Below are 26,289 nucleotides of genomic sequence, written 5' to 3'. Positions count from 1 at the left end.
ATCAGCAGACAGGCCCGTCCCGCCCAAAAGCAGGGAGAATTCATCGGGAGCCAGAAAAGGTCCTCTCGCACCCGGGAAAGCAGGTGGCGGACCTGAAGGCCTCAGGATTGAACACGGTTCTGCAGCTTCCCTCCAATTCACTTGCTGCACTTCAGGGAGATGTTCAGGTTTCCACAATAGGTGGTGAAAGACTGAACTCTCTTTCTGCTGCTTCTCTCTCATCCCCTCAGTTATGAGGGGTCTTTCCGTGAGGTACTTTTGACACAGCCCAGCTTCCTTCACAGCCAGGGGCCACTTTTCCTGGGTTCCCCTCAGGTATTTTCCTTCGTATGCCAGACCCAGGGGATCCTCTCAGCCCTTGCCACGGACTTGGGAATCTCCTTTTCCTACGAGATCTCTCTCCTCCTGACTGGAAGGAGACCCCAGAAGAAGAAGAAGAGAGTCTTCCCACAGCTTCTGCCTCCAGCTTCACTCCCTCCAGACCCTCAACATGGTCTCCCCATCTCAGCTGTGAGGCTCCTTCCTCTGGCTCCATAGATATTCTCCTCAGAGCGGAGGATCCACTCAGATCAGAGCCACTTCTCCCTCCCTCCACCCTCTCCTCATCCCCATCTTCTCCCAACCTTCCCTCTCTCCCATCTCAAATCCAGCCCTTTCTAAAAATCCCCTCAGAAATGGCCCTCTTTATTTTCCCTCCATCCCTCTCTTGTAGGGTAGCCAATCAGAGAGAGGCCCTGGCCCTCTGGTGGAGTTGTGAGGGACGCCGGTTGCCTTTACCTTTACACCCCAGACTGAGGGACGCAGATGGCACTGTAGTCTAAACCACAGAGCCAATCAGAAGTTTGGTGGTTAGAACCCCCACGACGGGGTGAGCTCCCATTGCTCGGTCCCTGCTCCTGCCAACCTAGCAGTCCGAAAGCACGTCAAAGTGCAAGTAGATAAATAGGTACCGCTCCGGGCAGGAAGGTAAATGGCATTTCCGTGTGCTGCTCTGGTTCGCCAGAAGCGGCTTAGTCATGTGGCCACATGACCTGGAAGCTGTACGCCGGCTCCCTCGGCCAATAAAGCAAGACGAGCGCTGCAACCCCAGAGCCGTCCACGACTGGACCTTACAGTCAGGGCTCCCTTTACCTTTTACACCCCAGACTCAGCTCTGGCTATACTGTCTGTCCCAGCAACCAACTGCCCCGGCAGGCCTTGCAATCTCCCCACTGCTTGAGCTCCCCCCGCAAAGGGTGAAATATACTCGGAGTATTGATTTCATGCTCTTTATTTCAGCTCCTAGTATACAGTGAATGAATTCCCCCCCAAACCTCTGGCTATATGTACATTATTTATACAATGGGTCCCCCGTGATTGGCTGATTCATGTCCCCTCCTAGAGCCTGAATGGACTGTTCCTACAGGCCAATCAGGTTGCTGCCTTCTGTATCCTACCTGCATATTGTTCTTGGATCCAAGCTCAGTACATACAGGAGGTTTGCATTCATTGTCCTCAATGTACGCTGGTTGCCTACGTCTAAGTTGATGCCTGGGGTGTTTCTTGGTTGGGGGTTCTGGTTCTGGCTCATGTTCCGGGGCTGCTGGATGCATTTGGTCTGGCACAGCTGGCCCACTCAGTCACAACTCTGGTTCCTGTGGCCGCTCGGCCTCAGGGGTTATCTCTGGGCATAGTGGTTCTGCCTCCCCTGCCCACTCCTCCTGCTCTATAGGCCTCACCGCCCAGCTGCCCCCTTGGGACCCTTCTGTCCAGCCCTCCTCCCGGTTTTCTCCCAGGAACGGTCGCTGTAGCTCACCGCAGTGGCGGTGTCAGCATTGCCCACCCCCCCCCACCCATTAGCACCTCATAATACATGGGGCAAGTCGCCCTGCTAACTGTGGCAGTTACCCATGACGGCCTGCCCTGAAATTCTTTCTGTACCCTGGGTCCGGGGGTCCATGCTACCCCCCACCGCTGCCTTGTCCTGAGCTCTGTTGGGGTGAAGGTGGTCAAGTCTTATTGTGAGGCGCCGGCCTTTAATCGTTCCGCTGGGCTCTGGCCGGTTGTTGTGCTGGGGTTGCTGTGCTGAGCTAGAAGGAATGTGGTGAGGTGGTACTCCCAGCCCCCTTGCGTCATGCGGCAAAGAAGATGAAGAGGAGTTTGGATTTGATATCCCGCTTTATCACCCCTCTTCGGGGGTCTCAAAGCGGCTAACATTCTCCTTTCCCTTCCTCCCCCACAACAAACACTCTGTGAGGTGAGTGGGGCTGCAAGACTTCAGAGAAGTGTGACTGGCCCAAGGTCACCCAGCAGCTGCAGGTGGAGGAGCGGAGACGCGAACCCGATTCCCCAGATAACGAGTCTACCGCTCTTAACTACTACACCACACTGGCTTTCGGTGGTCTCGGGTATCTTTGGTGCTCTGCACTGTGCGCTCTGCTTTGCTGTTGGTGGCTGGGTGGAACGGTGGCAAGCAGACGTGGCGGGTGGCATTTTGCACTGTGAAAGTCTGGAACTCCTCTGACGTGAATGCAGTTCTGTTGTCTGAGACGAGGGTGTCAGGAAAGCCCATGGGTCATGAACAGCCTACGTAGTACCCAGATGACCACGGCCATAGAAATGGAACCATTCCAGGGTGACCTCTAGTCATTTGGTGTTGGAGTTCACCACTACAAAGGATGTTTTTCCCTGGAAGGGGCCAGCAAAGTACATGTGCAGGCAGGACCATGGCTCTTGGGTGGACTCCCAGGACTGGATGGGGGCCCTGAGGGGATCCAGGTGGGACTCCTGGCAGGTCTGGCCGTATTTAAACCAGGCCTCTATCTCTCCCCATTGATCCCGGGCCACTACATGTAACTCCTGGCAAGGGCCTTCATTCTCACTACCCCTGGGTGTCTCTCGTGTATGGCTGTGAGGAACTTTTGGCGGAGTGGCTGGGGAACTACCAGCCTCCTCCCACATAACAGGCATCATCTGTGGGCCAACAGTTTTTGTTTGCGGGTCGTGTAGCCCGCAAATCCGGACCTCAGCTGTTACTGGGCCATTCTTGCCACACCCAGTCCAGGACCTGGGAGATGACCCTATCTTTTATGGAGTGGCACGCTAGTTCCTGCACCTGATTGGGGCAATCAGGAAGCAGCTCCAGGTTCATGACCTCTTGCGCACTGGGTTGGGATTGGTCTATGGTAGTGGTAGCCGGCTGAGGGCATCCACATAGCCCATCACCTTCCTGGGCAGAGGGACCAGTGCATACTGGTAGCTGGCAAGTAAAATCAATGTGTGGGGGGGAATCAACTGGGGGGGTGCCCCCTCAAATATTTTATTGGGGGGCAAAGAACCCTCGGCCTCTAAGAGTTGGCTTCTATTCCCTACACCCTCAGGTCTAAGGATGGTTACGACATAAAAAGACAAAATAAAAACAAAAATTACACATCTGTAACCCCCCTCCCAACATTTTAAAAGGACATTAGATGTCAATCTGCCAAAGGTCTACTTAAAAAGGTGCATATTAGCCTGATGTCTAAAGCTATACTGAAGGGTTTTTCCAAACTGTATGAATTCTCTGATGCCTAGTGAGATGGGAACTCTGACTGAAGTTCTTTCCACATTCCACGCACTGATAGGGTTTCTCCCCTGTATGAATTCTTTGATGGGAGGTAAGAGTGAAGTTCTTCCTGAAGCTCTTTCCACATTCCACACACTGATAGGGTTTCTCCCCTGTATGAATTATTTGATGGGAAGTGAGATTGGAGTTCTTATTGAAGCTTTTTCCACATCGCATACACTGATAGGGTTTCTCTCCCGTATGAATTCTTTGATGGAAAGTGAGACTGTGGCTGTGACTGAAGCTCTTTCCACATTCTACACACTGATGTGGTTTCTCCCCTGTATGAATTCTTTGATGCGCAGTGAGATGGGAGCTCTGACTGAAGCTCTTTCCACATTCCATGCACTGATAGGGTTTCTCCCCTGCATGAATTCTCTGATGGGAAGTGAGAGAGGAGCTATGAGTGAAGCTCTTTCCACATTCCACACATTGATAGGGTTTCTCACCTGTATGAATTCTTTGGTGGAAAGTGAGACTGTGGCTCTGACTGAAGCTCTTTCCACATTCCAGACACTGATAGGGTTTCTCCCCTGTATGAATTTTTTGATGGGAAATGAGATGGGAGCTCCTCCTGAAGTTCTTTCCACATTCGATGCACTGATAGGGTTTTTCCCCTGTATGAATTCTCTGATGCTTAGTGAGAATGTCGCTGTGACTGAAGCTTTTTCCACATTCCACACACTGATAGGGTTTCTCACTCATATGAATTTTTTGATGGGAAGTGAGATGTGAGCTCCTCTTGAAACTCTTTCCGCATTCCACACACTGATAGGGTCTCTCTCCTGTGTGAATTCTTTGTTGGGAAGTGGAGTGGGAGCTCTGACTGCAGCTTTCTCCACACTCCAAATTTTGATGTGGCTTCTTCTTTATGGGAATTTTGTTGTGGTCACCCTTGTTCTCGATTTCCAATTCATCACAATCTGCAATGGAGACAAAAAGGGATTAGAGCCTCAGGAAGAAATGGAGAAGAACTGAAGGGAGTTGGGTGTGTGTTCAATACCTTTTTTTGTTTATCAATATCCAACATATTTATTTTTAGATTTACATGGTTGGTTAAATGTGGCTTTGTTTGATTTACAGTGGTACCTGTAGTTACAAACTTCTTTCATTCCGGCAGTCTGTTTTTAACTCAAAACTGTTCTTAAATAGAGGCATGCTTTCACGAATGTGGCCTCTTGCTGCTGCTTCACTGCCGCCAAATGATTTCCGTTCTCATCCTAGCGCAAAATTCTCAAGCCAAGGTTGGAAAGATTAAACATGGGCTAAAACCCATGGTAACTGGACAGCGAACAATGGGAAAGTGTTATTTGGAGTGATGAGACCCCAATCTCCTTGCTTGGTAGTGATGGCATGAAATGCATGAGGAGAATGGGAGAAGATTTACATCCTACTTGCATTACACCGACCGTGAAACACCCAGTTGTTAGTATTTTCATTCTCCCATTGCAGGGTCCTATGATCCTATATTTACATTCCTTGCTGCTGGGTGTATGGGAACGGAAGTTAGGATGATTTTACTTCCTCTGTCCTTCTCTTTTGACTTAGAGGACGTGGCCCTGTTTCTATGTTTTCTCTGCTGTAAATAAAATTCTTGATGCTACAATCCTGCACAGTCTGTTATCGCTAAACTCTGCTAATGCATGCTCTCACCCCAGGGTGGGGGCCAAAGTGTCATACTGGAAAGAGCCTGAAGGGTTGTTCCCATAGATGGTGTGATGATCTGGGGTTGTATGACAGAAAAAGGTGTGGGCAGAATTTGCATCATTAATGGGAATGTATATGACCTAACCCCTTCATGGATCACTGCCTTGCCGTGGCGAAGGGGCTTGAATAACTCAGAGAAGCTATGAACTATGCCGAGCAGGGCACGCAAGGTGGACAGGTCATAGTGAAGAGTTTTGACCCACCGTTATCCACCTGGAGGAGGAACCGGCAAGCCACTCCAGTATCCCTGCCAAGAAAACTCCATGGACAAAGCGAAAGGAAAGTCCAATGCTGTAAAGAAAAATATTGCATAGGAACCTGGAATGTAAGAACCATGAACCTGGGTAAGTTGGAGGTGGTCAAAAATGAGATGGCAAGAATAAATATTGACATCCTGGGCATCAGTGAACTAAAATGGACGGGAATGGGCGAATTCAGTTCGGATGACCATCATATCTACTACTGTGGGCAAGAAACCCGTAAAAGAAATGGAGTGGCCCTCATAGTCAACAAAAGAGTGGTGAAAGCTGTACTGGGATGTAATCTCAAAAATGATAGAATGATCTTGATACGAATCCAAGGCAGACCTTTTAACATCACAGTAATCCAAGTTTATGCACCAACTACTGGTGCTGAAGAAACTGAAATTGACCAATTCTATGAAGACTTACAACACCTTATAGTAGTGACACCAAAGAAGGATGTTCTTTTCATCATAGGGGATTGGAATGCTAAAGTAGGGAATCAAGAGATAAAAGGAACAACTGGCAAGTTTGGCCTTGGAGATCAAAACGAAGCAGGGCAAAGGCTAATAGAGTTCTGCCAAGAGAACAAGCTGGTCATCACAAACACGCTTTTCCAACAACACAATCCGCTGTTTGCAGGGCAGCGGCGCGCGCCTAGTGGCGTGCACAGTTTGATCCATCTTTTAGATTTAGGGGAGCTAGTCTCAAACGTTTGTTGGGGGAGACCTAGGGTTTTTTGGGGGGGGTTATTTGTCCTGTCTTCATGCTTCTTATGATGGAGGACCACTGTAGCCACCCCCAACGACATGTTCTCAAGATGGAGAGTGAGGGAACAGCTGCAGTTGCCTGCGGTTCCTGCGCAATGTTTGCCATCTTGCCAAAGGTTGCAAGCAGCTTTACCTGCAGCAATTGCATGTTGATTGCCCTCTTAAAAGACAAAGTCCAGCAACTGGAGGAACGTGTAGCTACGCTCCAAAGAATTAGAGAGCTGGAGCTCTTCTTGGAAGCAACAGAGCACACCGTCTCCACCAAGGAGGAGACAGGGGACTCCCCTGAGAAGGAGGCTAGTTCACCAACACAGGAGCCAGATATATGGAGAAATGTGACTCTAAGAAGTAGGAGGCCCAGGGTTCGCTCTGATTGTTTAGAAATACACAATCGCTTTGAGGTCCTCTCCCCTAGCATGGAAGACGAAGAGCAGACTCCATTTGAGGATCTCTCCCTCATTACAGTCAATCAGGTATATGAAGACGAGCAGCAAAGTCAGTCCTCAGGGAATGTGCAGGCGACCTTGGAACAGACAGCTCACGGAAGAACCCCGACCAAACCTAAGAGGAGGCGTGTAGTGGTGATAGGGATTCCCTACTGAGGGGAACAGAAGCAGTGATCTGTGGGCCTGACAAGATGTCTCGGGAAGTGTGCTGTCTCCCCGGGGCTAAGATCCAAGATGTAACTGAACAACTGCAAGGAATCCTAAAACCCACTGACAAATACCCCTTCCTCTTGGTTCATGTGGGAACCAATGACACTGCAAGCAATAGCCTCCAGAAGATCAAAAGAGACTACGAGGCTCTAGGCAGGAAATTGAAGCACTTAAATGCACAAATTGTCATCCCATCTGTCCTCCCAGTTGAACGACGTGGCCCAGGGAGAGAGGGAAAAATAGTGGAAGTGAACAGCTGGCTTCGCAAATGGTGTAAACAGGAACGGTTTGGATTCTTAGATCACGGACTGCAGTTTCTTGAAGATGGACTTCTGGCAAGCGATGGGCTGCACCTCACAACAGTTGGGAAGAATGTTTTTGCCAAAAATCTCAGAAACCTCATCAGGAGGGCTTTAAACTGACTAATATGGGGGAGGGAGACAGTGCTCCTGAAGGTAGGAGTCTATCAGTTGATGAAGATGATCTTCCAAATGTCATAGACCAAATGGAGCAAACAGCATGCAGACCTAGTGGTGGGAGGAAAAAATCCTTAAATAAGAGACACGGGGGAATGATTAATGGATTTCAATGTATGTACACTAATGTGCAAAGCATGGGAAATAAACAAGATTCTATGATTCTATGATTCTAAGAGACGACTCTACACATGAACATCACCAGATGGGCAGCATCGAAATCAGATTGATTATATTCTCTGCGGCCAAAGATGGAGAAGCTCTATACAGTCAGCAAAAACAAGACCTGGAGCTGACTATGGCTCAGATCATCAGCTTCTTATAGCAAAATTAGAATCATAGAATCATAGAGTTGGAAGAGACCACAAGGGCCATCGAGTCCAACCCCCTGCCAAGCAGGAAACACCATCAGAGCACTCCTGACATATGGTTGTCAAGCCTCTGCTGAAAGACCTCCAAAGAAGGAGACTCCACCACACTCCTTGGCAGCAAAGTCCACTGTCAAACAGCTTTTACTGTCAGGAAGTTCTTCCTAATGTTTAGGTGGAATCTTCTTTCTTGTAGTTTGGATCCATTGCTCCGTGTCCGCTTCTCTGGAGCAGCAGAAAACAACCTTTCTCCCTCCTCTATGTGACATCCTTTTATATATTTGAACATGGCTATCATATCACCCCTTAACCTCCTCTTCTCCAGGCTAAACATGCCCAGCTCCCTTAGCCGTTCCTCATAAGGCATCGTTTCCAGGCCTTTGACCATTTTGGTTGCCCTCCTCTGGACACGTTCCAGTTTGTCAGTGTCCTTCTTGAACTGTGGTGCCCAGAACTGGACACAGTACTCCAGGTGAGGTCTGACCAGAGCAGAATACAGTGGCACTATTACTTCCCTTGATCTAGATGCTATACTCCTATTGATGCAGCCCAGAATTGCATTGGCTTTTTTAGTTGCCGCGTCACACTGTTGGCTCATGTCAAGTTTGTGGTCAACCAAGACTCCTAGATCCTTTTCACATGTACTGCTCTCAAGCCAGGTCTCACCCATCTTGTATTTGTGCCTCTCATTTTTTTTGCCCAAGTGCAATACTTTACATTTCTCCCTGTTAAAATTCATCTTGTTTGTTTTGGCCCAGTTCTCTAATCTGTCAAGGTTGTTTTGAAGTGTGATCCTGTCCTCTGGGGTATTAGCCACCCCTCCCAGTTTGGTGTCATCTGCAAATTTGATCAGGATGCCCTTGAGTCCATCATCCAAGTCGTTGACAAAGATGTTGAATAAGACCGGGCCCAAGACAGAACTCTGTGGCACCCCACTAGAGTGCCCTGAGTGCTCACTGGAAGGACAGATCGTGAAGCTGAGGCTCCAATATTTTGGCCACCTCATGAGAAGAGAAGATTCCCTGGAAAAAACCCTGATGTTGGGAAAGATGGAGGGCACAAGGAGAAGGGGACGACAGAGGACGAGATGGTGGAACAGTGTTCCCGAAGCTACCAGCATGAGTTTGACCAAACTGCGGGAGGCAGTGGAAGACAGGAGTGCCTGGCGTGCTCTGGTCCAGGGGGTCACGAGTCAGAGTCAGACACGACTAAACGACTAAACAACAACAATATATGCTGTAATGGGAATTGGGGTTGCTTGTGCGTAAGCCGTCACTGCTCCAAGCTGGGTTGTCTGGCTAAAACTTTTCCCTGGCTAGACAGCCCTTACACCGTGGCTGTCTCAATCACTGGCAGAATCCATCAGTGAGCGTTTCCTGAACTTCTTCCAGCATAAAAGTTCTTTGACACCAAGTCTCCGCCTAGCCTCCCTGCACGCAAGCTTTCTGCGCAGAGTGGGCGTGCCCAGCGGAGGTCCTGTGCTCTCCCCGCTGGTGGAAGAGTCTCGGAGCCCTCCCTCCGAAACCCTCTCAGCCTCCCCTTTCCTCCTGGCGTCACGCTGATTTCCTTCCCCAGAGGAAGCTCTCCCTCTCTCCTTGCTGGTTCCCTCTCCGGCGTCATTGGGGAGCTGTACCTCCACCCTAGGCTCCGATGGCAGTTCCCTGACATATATTTATATAAATATTTAGTTAGAAGCAATCCAGCAATAAAGCCCAATTAATAGAGGCAACAATTCCATCTTGGATTCATATTATTACAGCTGCAGAACTGAAAAACTTGCTTCACTCCATGGGAAGGCGTTGTAAGGCCAGAATTAAAGCTAAAGGTTAACAAACTACGTATTAATTGACATGGTGAGAATTTCTGTAGATCTAATTTTTTCTATGTCTTTCATGTTTCGTATTTATAAGGCTGCTGTTCTAATACATACGCTTTCATAAAAGTTATTGCATTGCATTCTTCATTAAAATTATATTTCCATTGATATACAATTTTATGGTATCACTCCCAAAAAGGTGGTGTTTTGAGCCATCAAACCTCAGAAATATACTCTTTGCAAGAGATTTCCACAATTTTGGCCACTACTATAAATTGTTTATTTTAAAGTTAATGTACTTTTTATATGAGGACAGATTGTTATTACTAATATTTCATGTGTATATATGTGTTGGAAGCCACCCAGAGTGGCTGGGGCAACCCAGCCAGATGGGGAGGGGATAAATAAAAATTACTACTATTACTATTATTATTATCACTGATTCTACTACCTGAGATTCAATCAGCCTGGCTCTTCTCTGGGATGGATTTTGTTTGGCCCAGTCATGGCATCCCCTCCATCGCCAATGTCAGGCGTCTCTTGGATCAACCCAAGAAAACAAAAACAGAAAACCTGACAGAAACTAGGTGTTGGAGGGGGCGCTGTTGAACCCTGTGAAAATATATGAGGTTTGTTACATAGAGGTATTTCTTGAATTTCCTGGCAGATAGGACGATCCCACAGGGAGCCTTACCAAGAGAGGCCACGATCCCACTATTCTCCTCCATGACGTCCTTATGCAGAGCTCTCTGGTCAGGATCCAGCAACACCCACTCCTCGTCCGTGAAACGAACAGTGACATCTTCAAAGCACACTGGACCCTAAAAGAAAAAGGGAAATGTCCTCCTCTGAGACAGCAGAAATATGATCTGCTACACAATGCTCTGTCTCCTTCCTTCCTGTTAATTGCTGCGTTGTTTCAATAGGATTGTTTTGCTGCACATTTGTATTATGGATGCCTATTTTGACGTTCTCTTCCTTGTGGTTTTCAAGTCATCCTGCCTACGCAGGGATTCCAGTTTCCCAGATGGAAGGATCCCCTTTCTCCTCTCCTCATGTCCTGTTCTGAAGAGGATCCTTCCCAGTGCCCCACAGCCAAATTCCAGGGGTTCAAGGGGGCATGCTGTTGGGGCTACCTAAGTGAATGACAAGGCCAATGGAAGTGATGATATTCCAGCTGAACTATTTAAAATTTTAAAAGATGATGCTGTTAAGGTGCTACATTCAATATGCCAGCAAATTTGGAAAACTCAGCAGTGGCCAGAGGATTGGAGAAGATCAGTCTACATCCCAATCCCAAAGAAGGGCAGTGCCAAAGAATGCTCCAACTACCGCACAATTGCACTCATTTCACACTCTAGCAAGGTTATGCTTAAAATTCTACAAGGAAGGCTCAAGCAGTATGTGGAACGAGAACTGCCAGAAGTGCAAGCTGGATTTAGAAGAGGCAGAGGAACCAGAGACCAAATTGCAAACATACGCTGGATTATGGAGAAAGCTAGAGAGTTCCAGAAAGACATCTACTTCTGCTTCATTGACTATGCAAAAGCCTTTGACTGTGTCATAGAATCATAGAATCATAGAATCATAGAGTTGGAAGAGACCACAAGGGCCATCGAGTCCAACCCCCTGCCAAGCAGGAAACGCCATCAGAGTACTCCTGACATATGGTCGTCAAGCCTCTGCTTAAAGACCTCCAAAGAAGGAGACTCCACCACACTCCTTGGCAGCAAATTCCACTGTCAAACAGCTCTCACTGTCAGGAAGTTCCTCCTAATGTTTAGGTGGAATCTTTTTTCTTGTAGTTTGGAACCATTGCTCCGTGTCCGCTTCTCTGGAGCAGCAGAAAACAACCTTTCTCCCTCCTCTATGTGACATCCTATTATATATTTGAACATGGCTATCATATCACCCCTTAATCTCCTCTTCTCCAGGCTAAACATGCCCAGCTCCTTTAGCCGTTCCTCATAAGGCATCGTTTCCAGGCCTTTGACCATTTTGGTTGCCCTCCTCTGGACACGTTCCAGTTTCTCAGTGTCCTTCTTGAACTGTGGTGCCCAGAACTGGACACAGTACTCCAGGTGAGGTCTGACCAGAGCAGAATACAGTGGCACTATTATTTCCCTTGATCTAGATGCTATACTCCTATTGATGCAGCCCAGAATTGCATTGGCTTTTTTAGCTGCCGCGTCACACTGTTGGCTCATGTCAAGTTTGTGGTCAACCAAGACTCCTAGATCCTTTTCACATGTACTGCTCTCAAGCCAGGTGTCACCCATCTTGTATTTGTGCCTCTCAATTTTTTTGCCCAAGTGCAATACTTTACATTTCTCCCTGTTAAAATTCATCTTGTTTGTTTTGGCCCAGTTCTCTAATCTGTCAAGGTTGTTTTGAAGTGTGATCCTGTCCTCTGGGGTGTTAGCCACCCCTCCCAGTTTGGTGTCATCTGCAAATTTGATCAGGATGCCCTTGAGTCCATCATCCAAGTCGTTGATAAAGATGTCGACCACAGCAAACTATGGCAAGTTCTTAAAGAAATGGGAGTGCCAGATCACCTCATCTGTCTCCTGAGAAATCTCTATGTGGGACAAGAAGCTACAGTTAGAACTGGCTATGGAACAACTGATTGGTTCAAAATTGGGAAAGGAGTACAACAAGGCTGTATATTGTCTCCCTGCTTATTTAACTTAAATGCAGAATTCATCATGCGAAAGGCTGGGCTGGATGAATCCCAAGCCGGAATTAAGATTGCCGGAAGAAATATCAACAACCTCAGATATGCAGATAACACAACCTTGATGGCAGAAAGTGAGGAGGAATGAAAGAACCTTTTAATGAGGGTGAAAGAGGAGAGCTCAACATCAAAAAAACTAAGATCATGGCCACTGGTCCCATCACCTTCTGGCAAATAGAAGGGGAAGAAATGGAGGCAGTGAGAGATTTTACTTTCTTGGGCTCCATGATCACTGCAGATGGTGACAGCAGCCACGAAATTAAAAGACGCCTGCTTCTTGGGAGAAGGGCAATGACAGGCCTAGACAGCATCTTGAGAAGTAGAGACATCACCTTACCAACAAAGGTCCGTATAGTTAAAGCCATGGTTTTCCCAGTAGTGATGTATGGAAGTGAGAGCTGGACCATAAAGAAGGCTGATCGCCGAAGAATTGATGCTTTTGAATTATGGTGCTGGAGGAGACTCTTGAGAGTCCCATGGACTGCAAGAAGATCAAACCTCTCCATTCTGAAGGAAATCAGCCCTGAGTGCTCACTGGAAGGACAGATTGTGAAGCTGAGGCTCCAGTACTTTGGCCACCTCATGAGAAGAGAAGACTCCCTGGAAAAGACCCTGATGTTGGGAAAGATGGAGGGCACAAGGAGAAGGGGGCGACAGAGGACGAGATGGTTGGATAGTGTTTTCGAGGTTACCAGCATGAGTCTGACCAAGCTGCAGGTGGCAGTGGAGGACAGGAGTGCCTGGCGTTCTCTGGTCCATGGGGTCACGAAGAGTCGGACACGACTAAACGACTAAACAACAACAACAACAAAGTGAATCCTGGACACTATTTGTTCTCGTCTGTCCACTGCTTAGAAGCCTATTTTAGTACTCAGTGATGAATATAGAAATACAAGAAGCCTAGTTTGGATGGCCATCTGTCTTGGGTGATCTAGCTGAGACTCCTGCAATGCAGGGGGTGGGACTTGATGACCCTTGGGGTCCCTTTCAACTCTAGGGTTCCATGAAAACTGCAACTACAGATGAATCCTACAGGCGACATTCAGAAGCTGGTGTCACAGAGTTATCTGGGCAGGAAATCCCACAGTTCACAGCTGGAGTTAACTCCTTATCAGCGAGAACACGATATTCACAATCTTGGCTGAGTTTCAGGCCGAATGAGAAGAGCAGCTCATTCCTGGAGGGTCTGTCAGTTTGCACCGTCACTCAATTAATGGACTAGTTGTCTAGGAGGAAGTTTCTTTAGTGTGGAGAGATTTGAAAAGTGAGATGATATAGTGCAAAGTTTGTTGATGTGGTTTGGTAAAGAAGTGCTCTGTTGAATATTCTGTTGGAGAGATTTGCTATAAAGCGAGGTTTTCCGGTCTTGGTTGTCAGTGTTTGTAAAAAGCAAAAAAGAAGGAAAAGGTTCTGACCTCCCTTTGTCTCCTCAGCCTGGTCCTCGGACCCTTGTCGGAACAAAAAGAGTCCACGAGAATATCCTTGGAACAAGTCTTTGTGCAAAACACGACTGAATAACTATACACACCAGCACTAACCAACCAAACACCAGCTTCAGCCTCAAACTAACATTTCTCACTTTATATATACAACCTGCTGCAGGCCGCTAAGTCATGCTGACCCAGCTGTATTCGCATTAAAGAAACAGCGGCCATTTTAGCCGTGACATTGGTTTATATGTTTGAGTGGAGTCTATATACTATTAGTAAGCTAACCAAACTAAGATAAGGTGATAAGGTTTATAAGATAGCTGTTTTGATGAGTGAGTTGTGTTTTTTCCTTAACTGTGTCAGGTTTCATAGGTAGCCTTTTGTTTTCTAATGTGAGGGACAACATTTAGTTTTCGGAGTCAGGATGTTGTTCTGCTGCTCACAGAAGCTTCTGGTCAGACTGTGTCGTCTGCTAGTGAACTGCAGGTCTACCAACCAAAGGCTAGGATTTATTCTTGTCAAAGGAAAGTGTACATGCAATATTTTTCCAGAGGTGTTTTGCGTATCAATACTTCCTGCACTTAATAAATTGTCAGTCTGCATTTCTTAGTGGAGAAAGCATTGATCTGATATGTAGAGCTCTTTCCTATTCTAGTTACCGTATTTTTCGCTCTTTTGGATGCACCGGACCATAGGACACACCGGACCATAGAAGGGGGAGAATAGGGGGGGGGATTTTTTTTTCTTGTTCTCCCCCTCAAAAACAAGGTGCGTTCATGGTGCATTCAAGAGCAGGTCAGGGAACCTTGCTGCTGCCCCCCGAGCTTGTGGGGCTGGCAGTGGGAGGAAGCGCTGCTTTCCCCCACCACCAGCCTCAAAGATCCCTGAAGCCTTTGGAGCGCAGCTGCACTCCAAAGGCTTGAGGCTTTTAGGGACATCCTTTGTAGCCTCTGCAGGGCGGTGGGGTGCCTTCACCCCGCCACCCTGCAGAGGCTTTTCGCAGCCATCCCGAAGCTGGAACAGCGAGATGGAGGGCAGCGCAGCGCCCCGTCTCACTTTTTTGGCTTCGGGGACAGCAGACTGCTATCTGCAAGCCTTGGGAGCCCGGCAGGAACTCCCACCGGGCTCCGAAGACCTGTGGAGAGCTGCCCGAAGCCCGGGGTGCACAGCGCCGCACTCCCCGGGCTTCGGGCTGCAGGCAGCTGTCCGCTGGGACCTCTCTCGCGCTCCAGGCTTCAGCGAAAGCCTGCATTCGCTCCATAGGACACACACACTTTCCCCCTTCATTTTTGGAGGGGAACAAGTGTGTCGTATAGAGCGAAAAATAAGGTAATTCAAGAGGGTTCCGGAAGCTTCTCTGCGAAAAAGAAACAGTCAGAAGGTTCGTAAGGTTTGGATCATTCCTTCAGAGTACAGCTGGTTTAAAGAGGTTCTGTCAACTCTTCTGTCAAGGTCATGCTGACCCCCGGTGGCTCCTCCTTCTCCTGACTCACCTCTGCCTCTCGACCTCCCTCCTCCCACTCGCCTCCTTCCTCTTCTGCCTCTGATTCTGAACTGCATTCTGACTCAGAGTCTCCCAGCTCACTAATCCCTATTGCCCCTTCAGCTTCTGACACCTCCTCTTCCCAGGTTTCTCCCTCTACTCCCACTGACCGCTCATCCTTCCTCCACCTCCACTCCTTGGTCTCTAAGACGTCCTCCCTTCCTGGTTCCCCAGCTGCTTCTTCCCACCATTCCTCTGTGCCCAACCAGTCCATGACATTGCTCCATCCCTCGGCCTCTGTCCCCACAAGGCAGCTTCCCGATACCTGATTTCGTTCCACAGCCGCTGTTTCTCTTCTGCCCCCATGAAAAGATGGATCAGGAGGTCCTGCCAGCATCATTCTGTCACCTGCAAGAGACAAAAGGTAAGCAGGATGCCAGGCGTGCCTGCTTCTCTCACAGGTGAAACAGCGCATCTCTAACTACAGATGGGCCCTTCAGAAAGCCTTACCTGCTGAGTACATTTGGACATTTGTGCCCATTTCATGTGTTAGTCGTGCAGAAATACATCTCTCCTCCTCTGGACCCTTCCTCCCAACTCCCCCCCCCCCAAAAAAAAAAAAACTTGATGAAAAGAACCCAGAGATTAGTTGGGAAAGCAACAGAATGAGACCAAACAGAGAAAAGCCAGCTTCCTCCTTACCCAGTGGCCGCTCTCTGGTGTCCAAGGGAGGCCTCTCTGCCTCACAGGAATCCAGGTCCATTTCTGCAAAATGATCCTTTTCCTGAAAAAGAAACAAGGATTCAAAACAGAGAATGGGGAGAAATACTAGAAAGAGAATGACAAAGACAAAAACTTTAAGGGTGTTAGATCTCATTCCATGGATGCCTTCCCAGAAAAAGGATGGGCCATCAGCCGAGCATTATGGGATGTTCATCATCCTGTTTGGAGCCCCTTGGGAGTATCCAGAGGAAAGTCTCTCTCACCTGCTCTCTCTCCTCTGCCTGACTCAGGAGGAAACCTTCGGCCAGGGCCACCGCCTGGGAACTGGTCTCTGCTCCACACTCCCTCACCCAGCTCTCCATCTCCAGAGGAAGGACAGCCAGGAACTGCTCCAAGATCACCAGGTCCAGCATCTCAGCTTTCGTGTGCCTTTCTGGCTTCAGCCACTGACGGTCAAGGTGGTAGAGTCGGCTGCAAACCTCTCGGGGTCCTTTGGCCTCCTGGCAGCAGAACTGCCTCAACTGCTGGCTCTGCACCTCTGAGCGGAGGGTGTCCTCCTCACCCAGGATCTTCAGCACTGGGTTTTCCCATAATCCCCCACTGCTCCCAGTTTGGTTGGCATGGCCTCTTCCTGCTCCAGCTGAATCTTGCTCATCCATCTGTGCTCTCAGGAAGTCTCTAAGAGATCAGAAGAAACCCTTTGGTCTTCTGTCAAGTTCTACCTGTGTTAATGAGAAGTGCTAGCAAATCTCTATGTGGGACAAGAAGCTACAGTTCGAACTGGATATGGAACTGATTCATTCAAAATTGGGAAAGGAGTATGACAAGGGTGTATATTGTCTCCCTGCTTATCCAACTTATATGCAGAATTCATCATGTGAAAGGCTGGACTGGATGAATCCCAAACCGGAATTAAGATTGCAGGAAGAAATATAAACAATCTCAGATATGCAGATGACACAACCTTGATGGCAGAAAGTGGGGAAAAATTAAAGAACCTTTTAATGAAGGTGAAAGAGGAGAGCACAAAATATGGTCTGAAACTCAACATCAAAAAAACTAAGATCATGGCCACTGGTCCCATCACCTCCTGGCAAATAGAAGGGGAAGAAATGGAAGCAGTGAGAGATTTTAATGTCTTGGGTTCAATGATCACTGCAGATTTTCAGAGCAACCACAAAATTAAAAGACACCTGCTTCTTGGAAGAAAAGCAATGACAAACCTAGACAGCATCTTAAAAAGCAGAGACATCACCTTGCCAATAAAGGTCCGTATAGTTAAAGTCATGGTTTTCCCAGTAGTGATGTCTGGAAGTGAAAGCTGGACCATAAAGAAGGCTGATCGCCGAAGAATTGATGCTTTTGAATTCTGGTGCTGGAGGAGACTCTTGAGAGTCCCATGGACTGCAAGAAGATCAAACCTCTCCATTCTTAGGGAAATCAGCCCTGAGTGCTCCCTGGAAGGACAGATCCTGAAGCTGAGGCTCCAATACTTTGCCACCTCATGAGAAGAGAAGACTCCCTGGAGAAGAAAGATGGAGGGCACAAGGAGAAGGGGGCGACAGAGGATGAGATGGTGGGACAGTGTTCTCGAAGCTACAAACATGAGTCTGACCAAACTGTGGGAGGCAGTGGAAGACAGTAGTGCCTGGCGTGCTCTGGTCCAGGGTGTCATGAAGAGGCGGACACGACTAAACGACTAAACAACAACAAGGAAATCCTACAAAGCAAATACATTGTTTAGTTACAGAATTTTTAGGTCCGAAGAAGAGAAATGTTCCTTGAGCAAGCATGGATGAGTCTTCCTAGGAACCAGGGTGGGACTGTACCAAACCATGAGATATCTTCTGAAGAAGAAGACGGAGGAGGAGGAGGTGGAGAGGAGAAGGAGGAGGAGAGGAGGAGGAGGAGGAGGAAGCAGACTCTAGCCCTCCTAGAAGGAAGATTGCGATGCAAAATGGGGAGGCAACTGAAGGGATTTCTCTGAGGTGAATCAGTCTAGTTGCTCCTGCCTTCGAGTAAATGCAAGAAGTCAGAACTGACTGACAAGGGAATAATTTGTATCTTGTGGAAAATGGATGCCTGGCTCTAGTGGGTGTCCTCATCTGGGGGTCCTCAGGAGTTGCTCCCCCACCCCACTCCCCTGCTTCTGTCTCCTTTTCTTGCACTTGGACTCTCTGCCACTCTCAAGGCAGACTCCTGGGGTGGGGTCCCTTTTTCTTTCTCTTGAGGGCCAGGTATACATCTGTTCAACCCCCTGAGGGCCAAATACATCTCCCTTGAAATTTAGGAGGGTAATTTAGTATTGTTATTTAGTTAGAGAGCTTAACACACGCACAGCCATTGATGCCCAGGTCCCTGGAGGCTCAGTGAGTAGCAGCGCCCATTTCCGGCTGCTTTGCCAGCACCAATCCCTTTGGGAGAGAGAGGATGTGGTCCTGGGATGCCCTGCTCTGGGTGCGAGGGGATTGCTGCCGTGGCCTCCGTGGGGAGATGCCCTGGGAGACACTGGGAAACTGGTCCCCAATGCAGCAGCCAGACTCTGGGCTGGGATCCCTCTCTTTATTCCTGGCCTTCCTCTCCCACCTTTTCTTCCTCCCTCCCCGTGGGGTTTTTTTTGGGAGGGGGGTGTCTAGGCCACCTCCTCGTCCAGCTTTGGAAAACCATTTGCAGATGTTCCCTCTGTTGTGCAATGAGGCTGAGCGATGTCACTCAAAGTTAAAGTCCCGGATTTCGTGGGAGTCATTGTTTTTCTAAAGGGGGGGGCAGAGGGCCAACTGAGTTTGGGATCCTCTGATCTGCAGGAAGGAGGGAGAGCGTGGCAGCCCTGGCCCCTCCCTGGCAGGACCCTCTCCTCCTCCCTGACTTGGGGTCCCCCCCCCCCGCAGGAGCAGATCTGCCCCCCCCCAGGCTTCCTCCCCTGCTGCAGCCCTGGGACCCCCACCAGATCCCAGAGAGAGAGAGAGAGGAGACTCACCAGATCCCAGGAGGGGAGAGCGAGGCAGCCCTTGCAGGAGAGTCCAGAGTCCTTGCAGGAGAGACACCCAAGCAGGGAAGGACTGGGGAGGGGGGGGGTTGGCTCTGGAGGACCTGCCCCCCTTGCTTCCTGGCCTCTCTAGGAAGGCAGCTCGGTTCCCTTTAACCCTTGCAGTGCCGAGTCCCCCCCAGCTCAGCCCTCTCTCGCCTTTCTGAACCTCAGCTCTTTATTCTTTTGAATGGCTCTAAAGGGGCAGCTTCCCCCTGGATCCGCCTATGTAAAGGGATCCTTTTTGGGGGGGCCTTTGGCTCTTGGCTGGGCTCTGAGCATCTCCCTCAGTCCCTTTGGGGGGGGCCTTTGGCTCTTGGCTGGGCTCTGAGCATCTCCCTCGGTCCCTTTTGGGGGGGCCTTTGGTATGTAACCCGAGGTACCACTGTATATCATTTCCCCATGCAGAAATGCTTAATTGTTAATTCAAGCTACTACAGGAATGGCGTTCTCGAGCCTTTTTAGTATTGCAATACCATTTTTAAAAAAATGTTGATCTTTAAGTCATGGCAGAGTGTGAGCAAATACTTCACATTTGCCAAGCTTTCAGGAGCAGGACTAAGGGGTGAAATGAAGCCCCCCAGACCCCCAAAGGTCAAGGGAAAGGGTGTATCTCCCTTCTTCCTTATAGTTATTTCCACCTAAGAAATGGGAAGAAAGCAGCTGCTCCTGTTAAACACAGGGTTTGTTGGGGTTGAGATTAATGAGCTGACTGTGGTGTGATTTGTCAACAATAAATATTTGTTCTTATCTGTAAGTGAAGTCACATTTGAAATAATACAGAAGCGGTCAAAGGGAATTTCCTAGGAAGTCTTTTATTCAGTCTCACCTGCAATCATGTGTGCTGAACACACAGAAACACATAGATAATGTGAAATCACTGGGAGTTACAGTCTGCAAATAACATAAAACACATGCAAGATCTGTAGAATAGTACACATGATTTCCCCACCTCCTTTTTTAAAAATTGCTTTTATTTTTGTAGGAATGATTGCTGGGTGTGGGGCACACTCCCCTCCACAGATAAAGCCACAGCTGTCTGAACATCTTGCCCTCTGTCTAACCTTTTGCGGTCTCAGTACTCTGCCATGTCCTGTCTGTAACCTTTGTGTCTCCTTCGTCATACACTGTGCAAGGGGAAAAGGACGCGGTGGAAACAGGTGCCAAAATAGCTTTGTACCACCCCACGATCTCGGGACTGGAAGATGTGTAAAGGTCACAGCCCAAAATGTATCTGCCTGGGTTTGCATATTGTGTCAATAAAAGGAGCCTCCACAGAGCTGGCCGGCAGCTTGCTTGCAGCTCACATGTGCACAGCTCACCTGCATTATCAGGAGGACTCCCCTGAGTGAGTGCTTGAGGGCCCTGCTCTTGCCACTTACCATCTGGCCTGGGGCGGGGCCTGAAGCCTCATAAGGACTGCGTGCTGCTTGCTGCCTGCTGCCCAGGAGGACTCCCCTGAGTGAGTGCTTGAGGGCCCTGCTCTTGCCACTTACCATCTGGCCTGGGGCGGGGCCTGAAGCCTCATAAGGACTGCGTGCTGCTTGCTGCCTGCTGCCCAGGAGGACTCCCCTGAGTGAGTGCCTGAGGGTCCTGCTCCTCTCTGCCACTTACCATCTGGCCTGGGGTGGGGCCTGAAGCCTCATAAGGACTGCATGGTGCTTGCTCCCTGCTGCCCAGGAGGACTCCCCTGAGTGAGTGCCGAGGGCCCTGCTCCTTTCTGCCACTTACCATCTGGCCTGGGGCGGTGCCTGAAGCCTCATAAGGACTGCATGCGGCTTGCTGCTTGCTGCCTGCTGCCCAGGAGGACTCCCCTGAGTGGGTGCCTGAGGGTCCTGCTCCTTCCTGCCACTTACCACCTGGCCCAGGGCGGGGCCTGACAGGCCTCACTAGGACAGTTGTTACTGCAAGAGGGGCACAGAGTGGTTTTAAAATGTTTTTTTTTAATTTTCTTTTGGATTTTTTGTATGTGGGGGGTGGGGGTGGGATGGATGTTTGGTTGGGTTTGGGGAATTATTTTTTTTATTTTGATGTTTTTGTAATTTTTACATTTTTGTTGTTGTATTGTTTTATTGGTTTTGTTTGTTTGTTTAAGGTGTTATCCTAGTTGACGGGGTTTTTCCTCCATCAAGTAGTTTCTTAGATGTTTCAGGCGGTCTTCATTGAAAGAGCCTCCTGTTGGCCAACGTAACTCGGGCTTCGCGGAGGCAGTTCCGGCCGGCCAGGTTTCTCTACATAGATCTTCTAATTTCTGCCTCGATAGCAAGTTGTGCCCGGGAATAGACTTCCAATAAGAGATGACAAATTCAAGAGGGGAGTCGGGGTCCCTCTGGGATTCAGATGGCTTCCTTGAAGCCTTCCTCCTGGAGCGAGCCCGCTCATGCTTGGAAGCTTGGGTACCCATTTTGTTCACGCGTGTCTGGGTAAAGAGAAGGGAGAGGGGAGGTCGTTAGGGTTTATTGGGGTTTTGGGAATTTTCAACAATTTCCTAACGGGGTTTAGAGAGCTCTTTCTACCTATTTCCTATTTTCTTCCTTTCCTACTTCTTCTTCAATTTCCTGGGGTTCCCTTTCCACTCTGCCAAGTCCCGCCCAGTCCTCCCTGGACTATCTCTCCTGGCAACCTCCTACCTATCGTCACAATCTTAGGAAAAGGGGCCCTACTGGACGCCCGCACCGTGCGGTGCCAGATCGGGTGGTCCCTTGATAGAGTTCTCGAACGGAAAATCCCCCTTGCTTTCGGAAGCGGGCTCACGCACGATTCACGTGTTACGTGGCCCGACCGGTGCGGCTGGGATTAATTAATAGAAAGCCAGACCCCTTCCTGCCCCCTCCGTAAGGGCGCTCGGGAAGTTCGGAAAAGAATTCCAGACCCTTGCTCTCAACTGAGATGTCTGTTGCGGGGAGTCGGCTATCTTTTCAAGCCGGGTCTCTCCGTCTTATTTTCGGACCCCCAATTGGTGCGGCTGACTGGAGGGTTTGAGAGGGGAAAGAGATAGAGCTCAGAACCCCCTTTGGGTCGAGCAGTGGTCCACGTTCTCTCTCGCAACGGACCAAGAGGAGAAGGGTAAGAAGGATCGATAGAGAGGAGGGCAGAGAATTCAGTTGCCAGGAGATTCCACCCCCTTACCACCAGTGCACTGGGTTTCTCTACTATACTCACGCGTCTTCAACGTTGATCCCGGGATCGATGAATATGCCGGCCGGATTCCCTTTGCTCCCTGGCTGAACCCTTGGGACGTTCGATTACCGCCTGGAAGATGGCCGGAGGTCCTAAGGATCTTCCCAGGCAAATGGCCAGGTGCCGGCTGAAGATTTCGGGGGCCCCGGTCAGCAGCACGGGAGAACTGCCCGCCCCACGTTGGGCGCCAAATGTTACGGAAAATTCCGGGTGCGGAGTTACCCTACCACCCGGCTCGTCGGACGATGTCCGCGAGTCCTAGCGGAAGAAATGAGCTCAGCCGGAGACAGGAGCAATAAACGGGGATCCAAAGTTTATTGCGCAACAGGTTCAAAATGGAATTGAACCCCGAGTATGGGGTGACATAAACTTTTAAAAGTTCCCTCCAAGTCCCAGAATACAGTGCAACAAATGTCATGAATACATTATGGGAAGGTTGGGTTTCACGGATTACATCATGAATATATTACAGAAAGGTGGGGTTACATGGATTAGCATTTTAGGAAGGGAGGGGGGAATATGCAGAGTAAGAGATATGCATAGATAAACATGGATAAACGTTTCCTGAGTACAGGTGATGGCAAGACAATGGCGCAGATATGCATCGTCTGCCACCTGGCATTGCCCGGGGAAAGGGTTTGGCAGAACGATCCGACCGGATTAGGGTCTTCCTGAGTATGTGACCTGTCGCTCAGGGAATTATGGAAGTGGGGCAGCAACATGGAGTCCGAAGGGAACTGAGTAGAATGACGTCAAGATGGAGAAAGTCGGAGCTTTGGTTGATTTTATATGATTTTTCCAAAGTTTCAGCCCTTTGCCGGTCAAGTGTGTATTGTATATCAGAAGCGGAAACAAATGGATACATTGTAGCAAGACTTTGACAGTTTTACAAGGTCGCTGGTTTCGGTTCCATTGTTTCCGCAGCGGGGAGCCGTCAACAACTTGTCAGGAGGTTAAATGAGGCGTGCAAGAGCTCCCTGAGCTAGCTCCTGCAGGGGAATGCACGCTCTTGATTGGCTAAGGCGCAGCCATTATAGTCAATGGGGAAAACAGTACGATACGGTCTACTCATGTTAGAAATAGGGCGAAAGTTAGGCTTAAGAAGGAAGGGCTTATTTCGCCCGTATATAGAAGGAAAGGATATTATTTATAAAGTCAAGGGGTATAGTGTGGTGCTTGTGCAACAGTGTGGGGGTTCAGGAGTCACGGCAGAGCTGGGCGCCGTCAAGGTCATCGCCTCGGGCCCCTTACTCAGGAGGAGGAGGAGTGAGGAAAGGTACCCCCCCTCTCCTTCCGTATCAGCATCCTAGTGGGAAGACCCAGTTTTCCGAGTGCATGTTCTGGAAGTTGGGCAATAGGAGCAGTACAAGACTCCTTTTGGTGTACCAACCTCCCCGCTGCACCAAGGATTCCCTGCCTGAGCTTCTTCAGTTCATGGCGGATGTTCTCCTGGAGGCACCAAGTTTTGTTGTCCAGGAGGATTTTAACATCCACACCGACACGACTTTACACTTGGGACTTTGTGGAAAGCATGGCCTCCTTGTGGCTGTCCCTGAATAAGTTTGGCCCAACTCATAGTCATGGACATGCCTCGTTTTCACTTCTATGGATGCTGGTGATCTGACACAAAGTAAAAGCGAAACGAAAGAAGTGCCATGGTCAGATCACTTTGTGGTGCAACTGGACTTCTCCGTGATCCTTCCCCTCTGCAGGGAGGTGGGACTGATTTGGATGGTCCGCCCCTGCCACTTAATGGATCCAAATGGTTTCCAGAGAGTGGTAGGGGATGTTTTATCCCATGTTGATGGCCTTTCAGCTGATTCTGTGAGGGGAATCAGAGTTTACAGGGTTAAACAGCTCAGTTCCAGTCGTCCTGCCTCTGAGGGGTGGAGAGATCATCCAGGGATCTGTTCTTTGTCTGTGAGTTATAGGACGCACCCGACCATAGGACACACCTTGTTTTAGAGGGGGAGAACGGGGGGGGGGTTCTCCCCCTCTCTGCTCAGCGCCACTTCAGCGAAGGGGCAGGAGAAACGGAGCTCCTTCCATTTCTCCTCCTTCTTGACTGAAGGGGTACTGCGCAGCTCTCCCTCTCTGCTGAAGCCGGGAGAGTCTTGCTCTCCCGGCTTCAGCAAAAGGAACCCGAAGCCTTATTAAACCGCTTCTTAAGAAACCATCTTTAGATGCGGCCAATATGGCCAACTATCACCCAGTCTCAAATCCTTCATTCTTGGGCAAGGTGATTGAACAAATGGTTGCTGAACAACTCCAGGCAGCCTGGAAGAAGCGGACCATTTGGATCCCTTCCAGTCGGGATTCAGGCCTCATCATGGGACTGAAACTGCCTTGGTCGCACTGGCTGATGATCTCCGGCGGGCTAGGGACAAAGGTGAGAGCTGTTTCCTAGTTCTGCTGGATCTCTCTGGCTTTTGATACCATCAACCATAACATCCTTCTGGACCGTCTAGAGCATGGGAAGGCAAACTAAGGCCCAGGGTCTGGATCCGACCCAATTGCCTTCTAAATCCGGCCCGCTGACAACCCAGGAATCAGTGTGTTTTTACATGAGAAAAATTATACCTTTTATTTTAAATGCATCTCTGGGTTATTTGTGGGGCATAGGAATTCGTTCTCCACCCCCACAAATATAGTCTGCCCCCCCCACAAGGTCTGAGGGACAGTGGACCGGCCCCCTGTTGAAAAAGGTTGCTGACCTCTGGTCTAGAGGGACTGGGAGCTGGGGGCACTGTTATACAGTGGTTAATCTCCTTCCTCCTGGGCCGTATTCAGAAAGTGGTGGTGGGGGATGACTGTTCAGACCCCTGGGCTCTCACTTGTGGGGTGCTTCAGGATTCCGTCCTCCCCCCATGCTTTTCAACATCTACATGCAGCTGCTGGGAGAGATCATCAGAGGGTTTGGGCTGGGTGTTCATCAGTATGCGGATGATACCCAGCTCTACCTCTCTTTCAAATCAGAACCAGTGAAGGCGGCGAAGGTCCTGTGTGAGTGCCTGGAGGCAGTTGGAGGATGGATGGCGGCTAATGCATTCAGGTTGAATCCTGACAAGACAGAAGTACTGTTTTGGGGGGTGGACAGGGCTACCTTTGAAGGTGACCCGGAAACTACAACTAATCCAGAACACGGGAGCCAGACTGCTGACTGGGAGTGGCCACCGAGACCCCATAACACCAGTCTTGAAAGACCTACATAGGATCCCATTACGTTTCTGAACACAAGTCAAAGTGTTGGTGCTGACCTTGAAAGCCCTAAACGGCCTCAAAGGCCCAGTAGACCTGAAGGAGCGTCTCCACCCCCATTGTTCAGCCCGGACGCTGAGGTCCAGCTCTGAGGGCCTTCTGCCGGTTCCCTCATTGCGAGAAGCAAAGCTACAGGGAACCAGGCAGAGGGCCTTCTCGGTGGTGGCGCCCGCCCTGTGGAACACCCTCCCATCAGATGTCAAGAAAATAAACAACTATCTGATGTTTAGAAGACAACTGAAGGCAGTCCTGTTTAGGGAAGGTTTTAATGACTGAGGTTTCAATGTGTTTTTAATATTTGGTTGGAAGCTGCCCAGAGTATAAATAAATTATTATTATTATTATTATTATTATTATTATTATGATGATGTTATTTTGAGCTTCTCTTGGTTCCTCCTTGGCGGCCAGTGCCATTCTTTCAGCAGGGCTCGAACTCAGGACCCGCTGCCTTGAGGGACATCTAAGAGCAGTTGGGCAGGGGAAAGGTCTCCCTTGGGCGGTGGGGGACTCTCCTTCCTTGGAGGTTTCTCAGCAGAGATCGGTCGGCCATCTGCCCTGGATGCTTCCGCAGAGATTCCTGCACTGCTGGGGGTTGGACTAGATGACCCTGGGATCAGGGCCGTATCTAGCAAGAAAGTGGCAAGGACGTCTCCCCCCCCCCCGGCATAGGCGCCCCCCCCGCAAAATCGGCTTTAAAACGGTGCCATGAATATGCCAATTTATGGGTGGGGGGGAGAGGAGGGGGTGGCCCCCCAGGAGAAGCTGCTCTGGTCCAGCCAGGAGGGAACGTGGAGGCGGGAGGGAGCGGGGGGGGCTCCCCTCTTTGGCCAAGCCCTCC

General features: G+C 49.4%; 1 protein-coding gene across 1 annotated transcript in view; it reads right to left on the bottom strand.

The window, feature by feature from the left end:
• The window catches only part of LOC307214789 (uncharacterized protein), a 91,619-nt gene extending 74,902 nt beyond the window's left edge, over positions 1–16,717 (bottom strand). The window contains exon 1 of the mRNA XM_079973795.1: positions 16,252–16,717. Coding sequence (XP_079829921.1) covers positions 16,252–16,647 — 396 coding nt within the window. The 5' untranslated portion in view covers positions 16,648–16,717. The remainder of the gene's footprint in view (positions 1–16,251) is intronic.
• Between the last annotated feature and the right edge of the window lie 9,572 nt (positions 16,718–26,289).

The sequence above is a fragment of the Podarcis cretensis genome, assembly GCF_951804945.1.
Source record: "Podarcis cretensis genome assembly, chromosome: 4".
NCBI lineage: Eukaryota > Metazoa > Chordata > Lepidosauria > Squamata > Lacertidae > Podarcis > Podarcis cretensis.
This window is presented reverse-complemented; position numbering and strand designations above follow the sequence as displayed.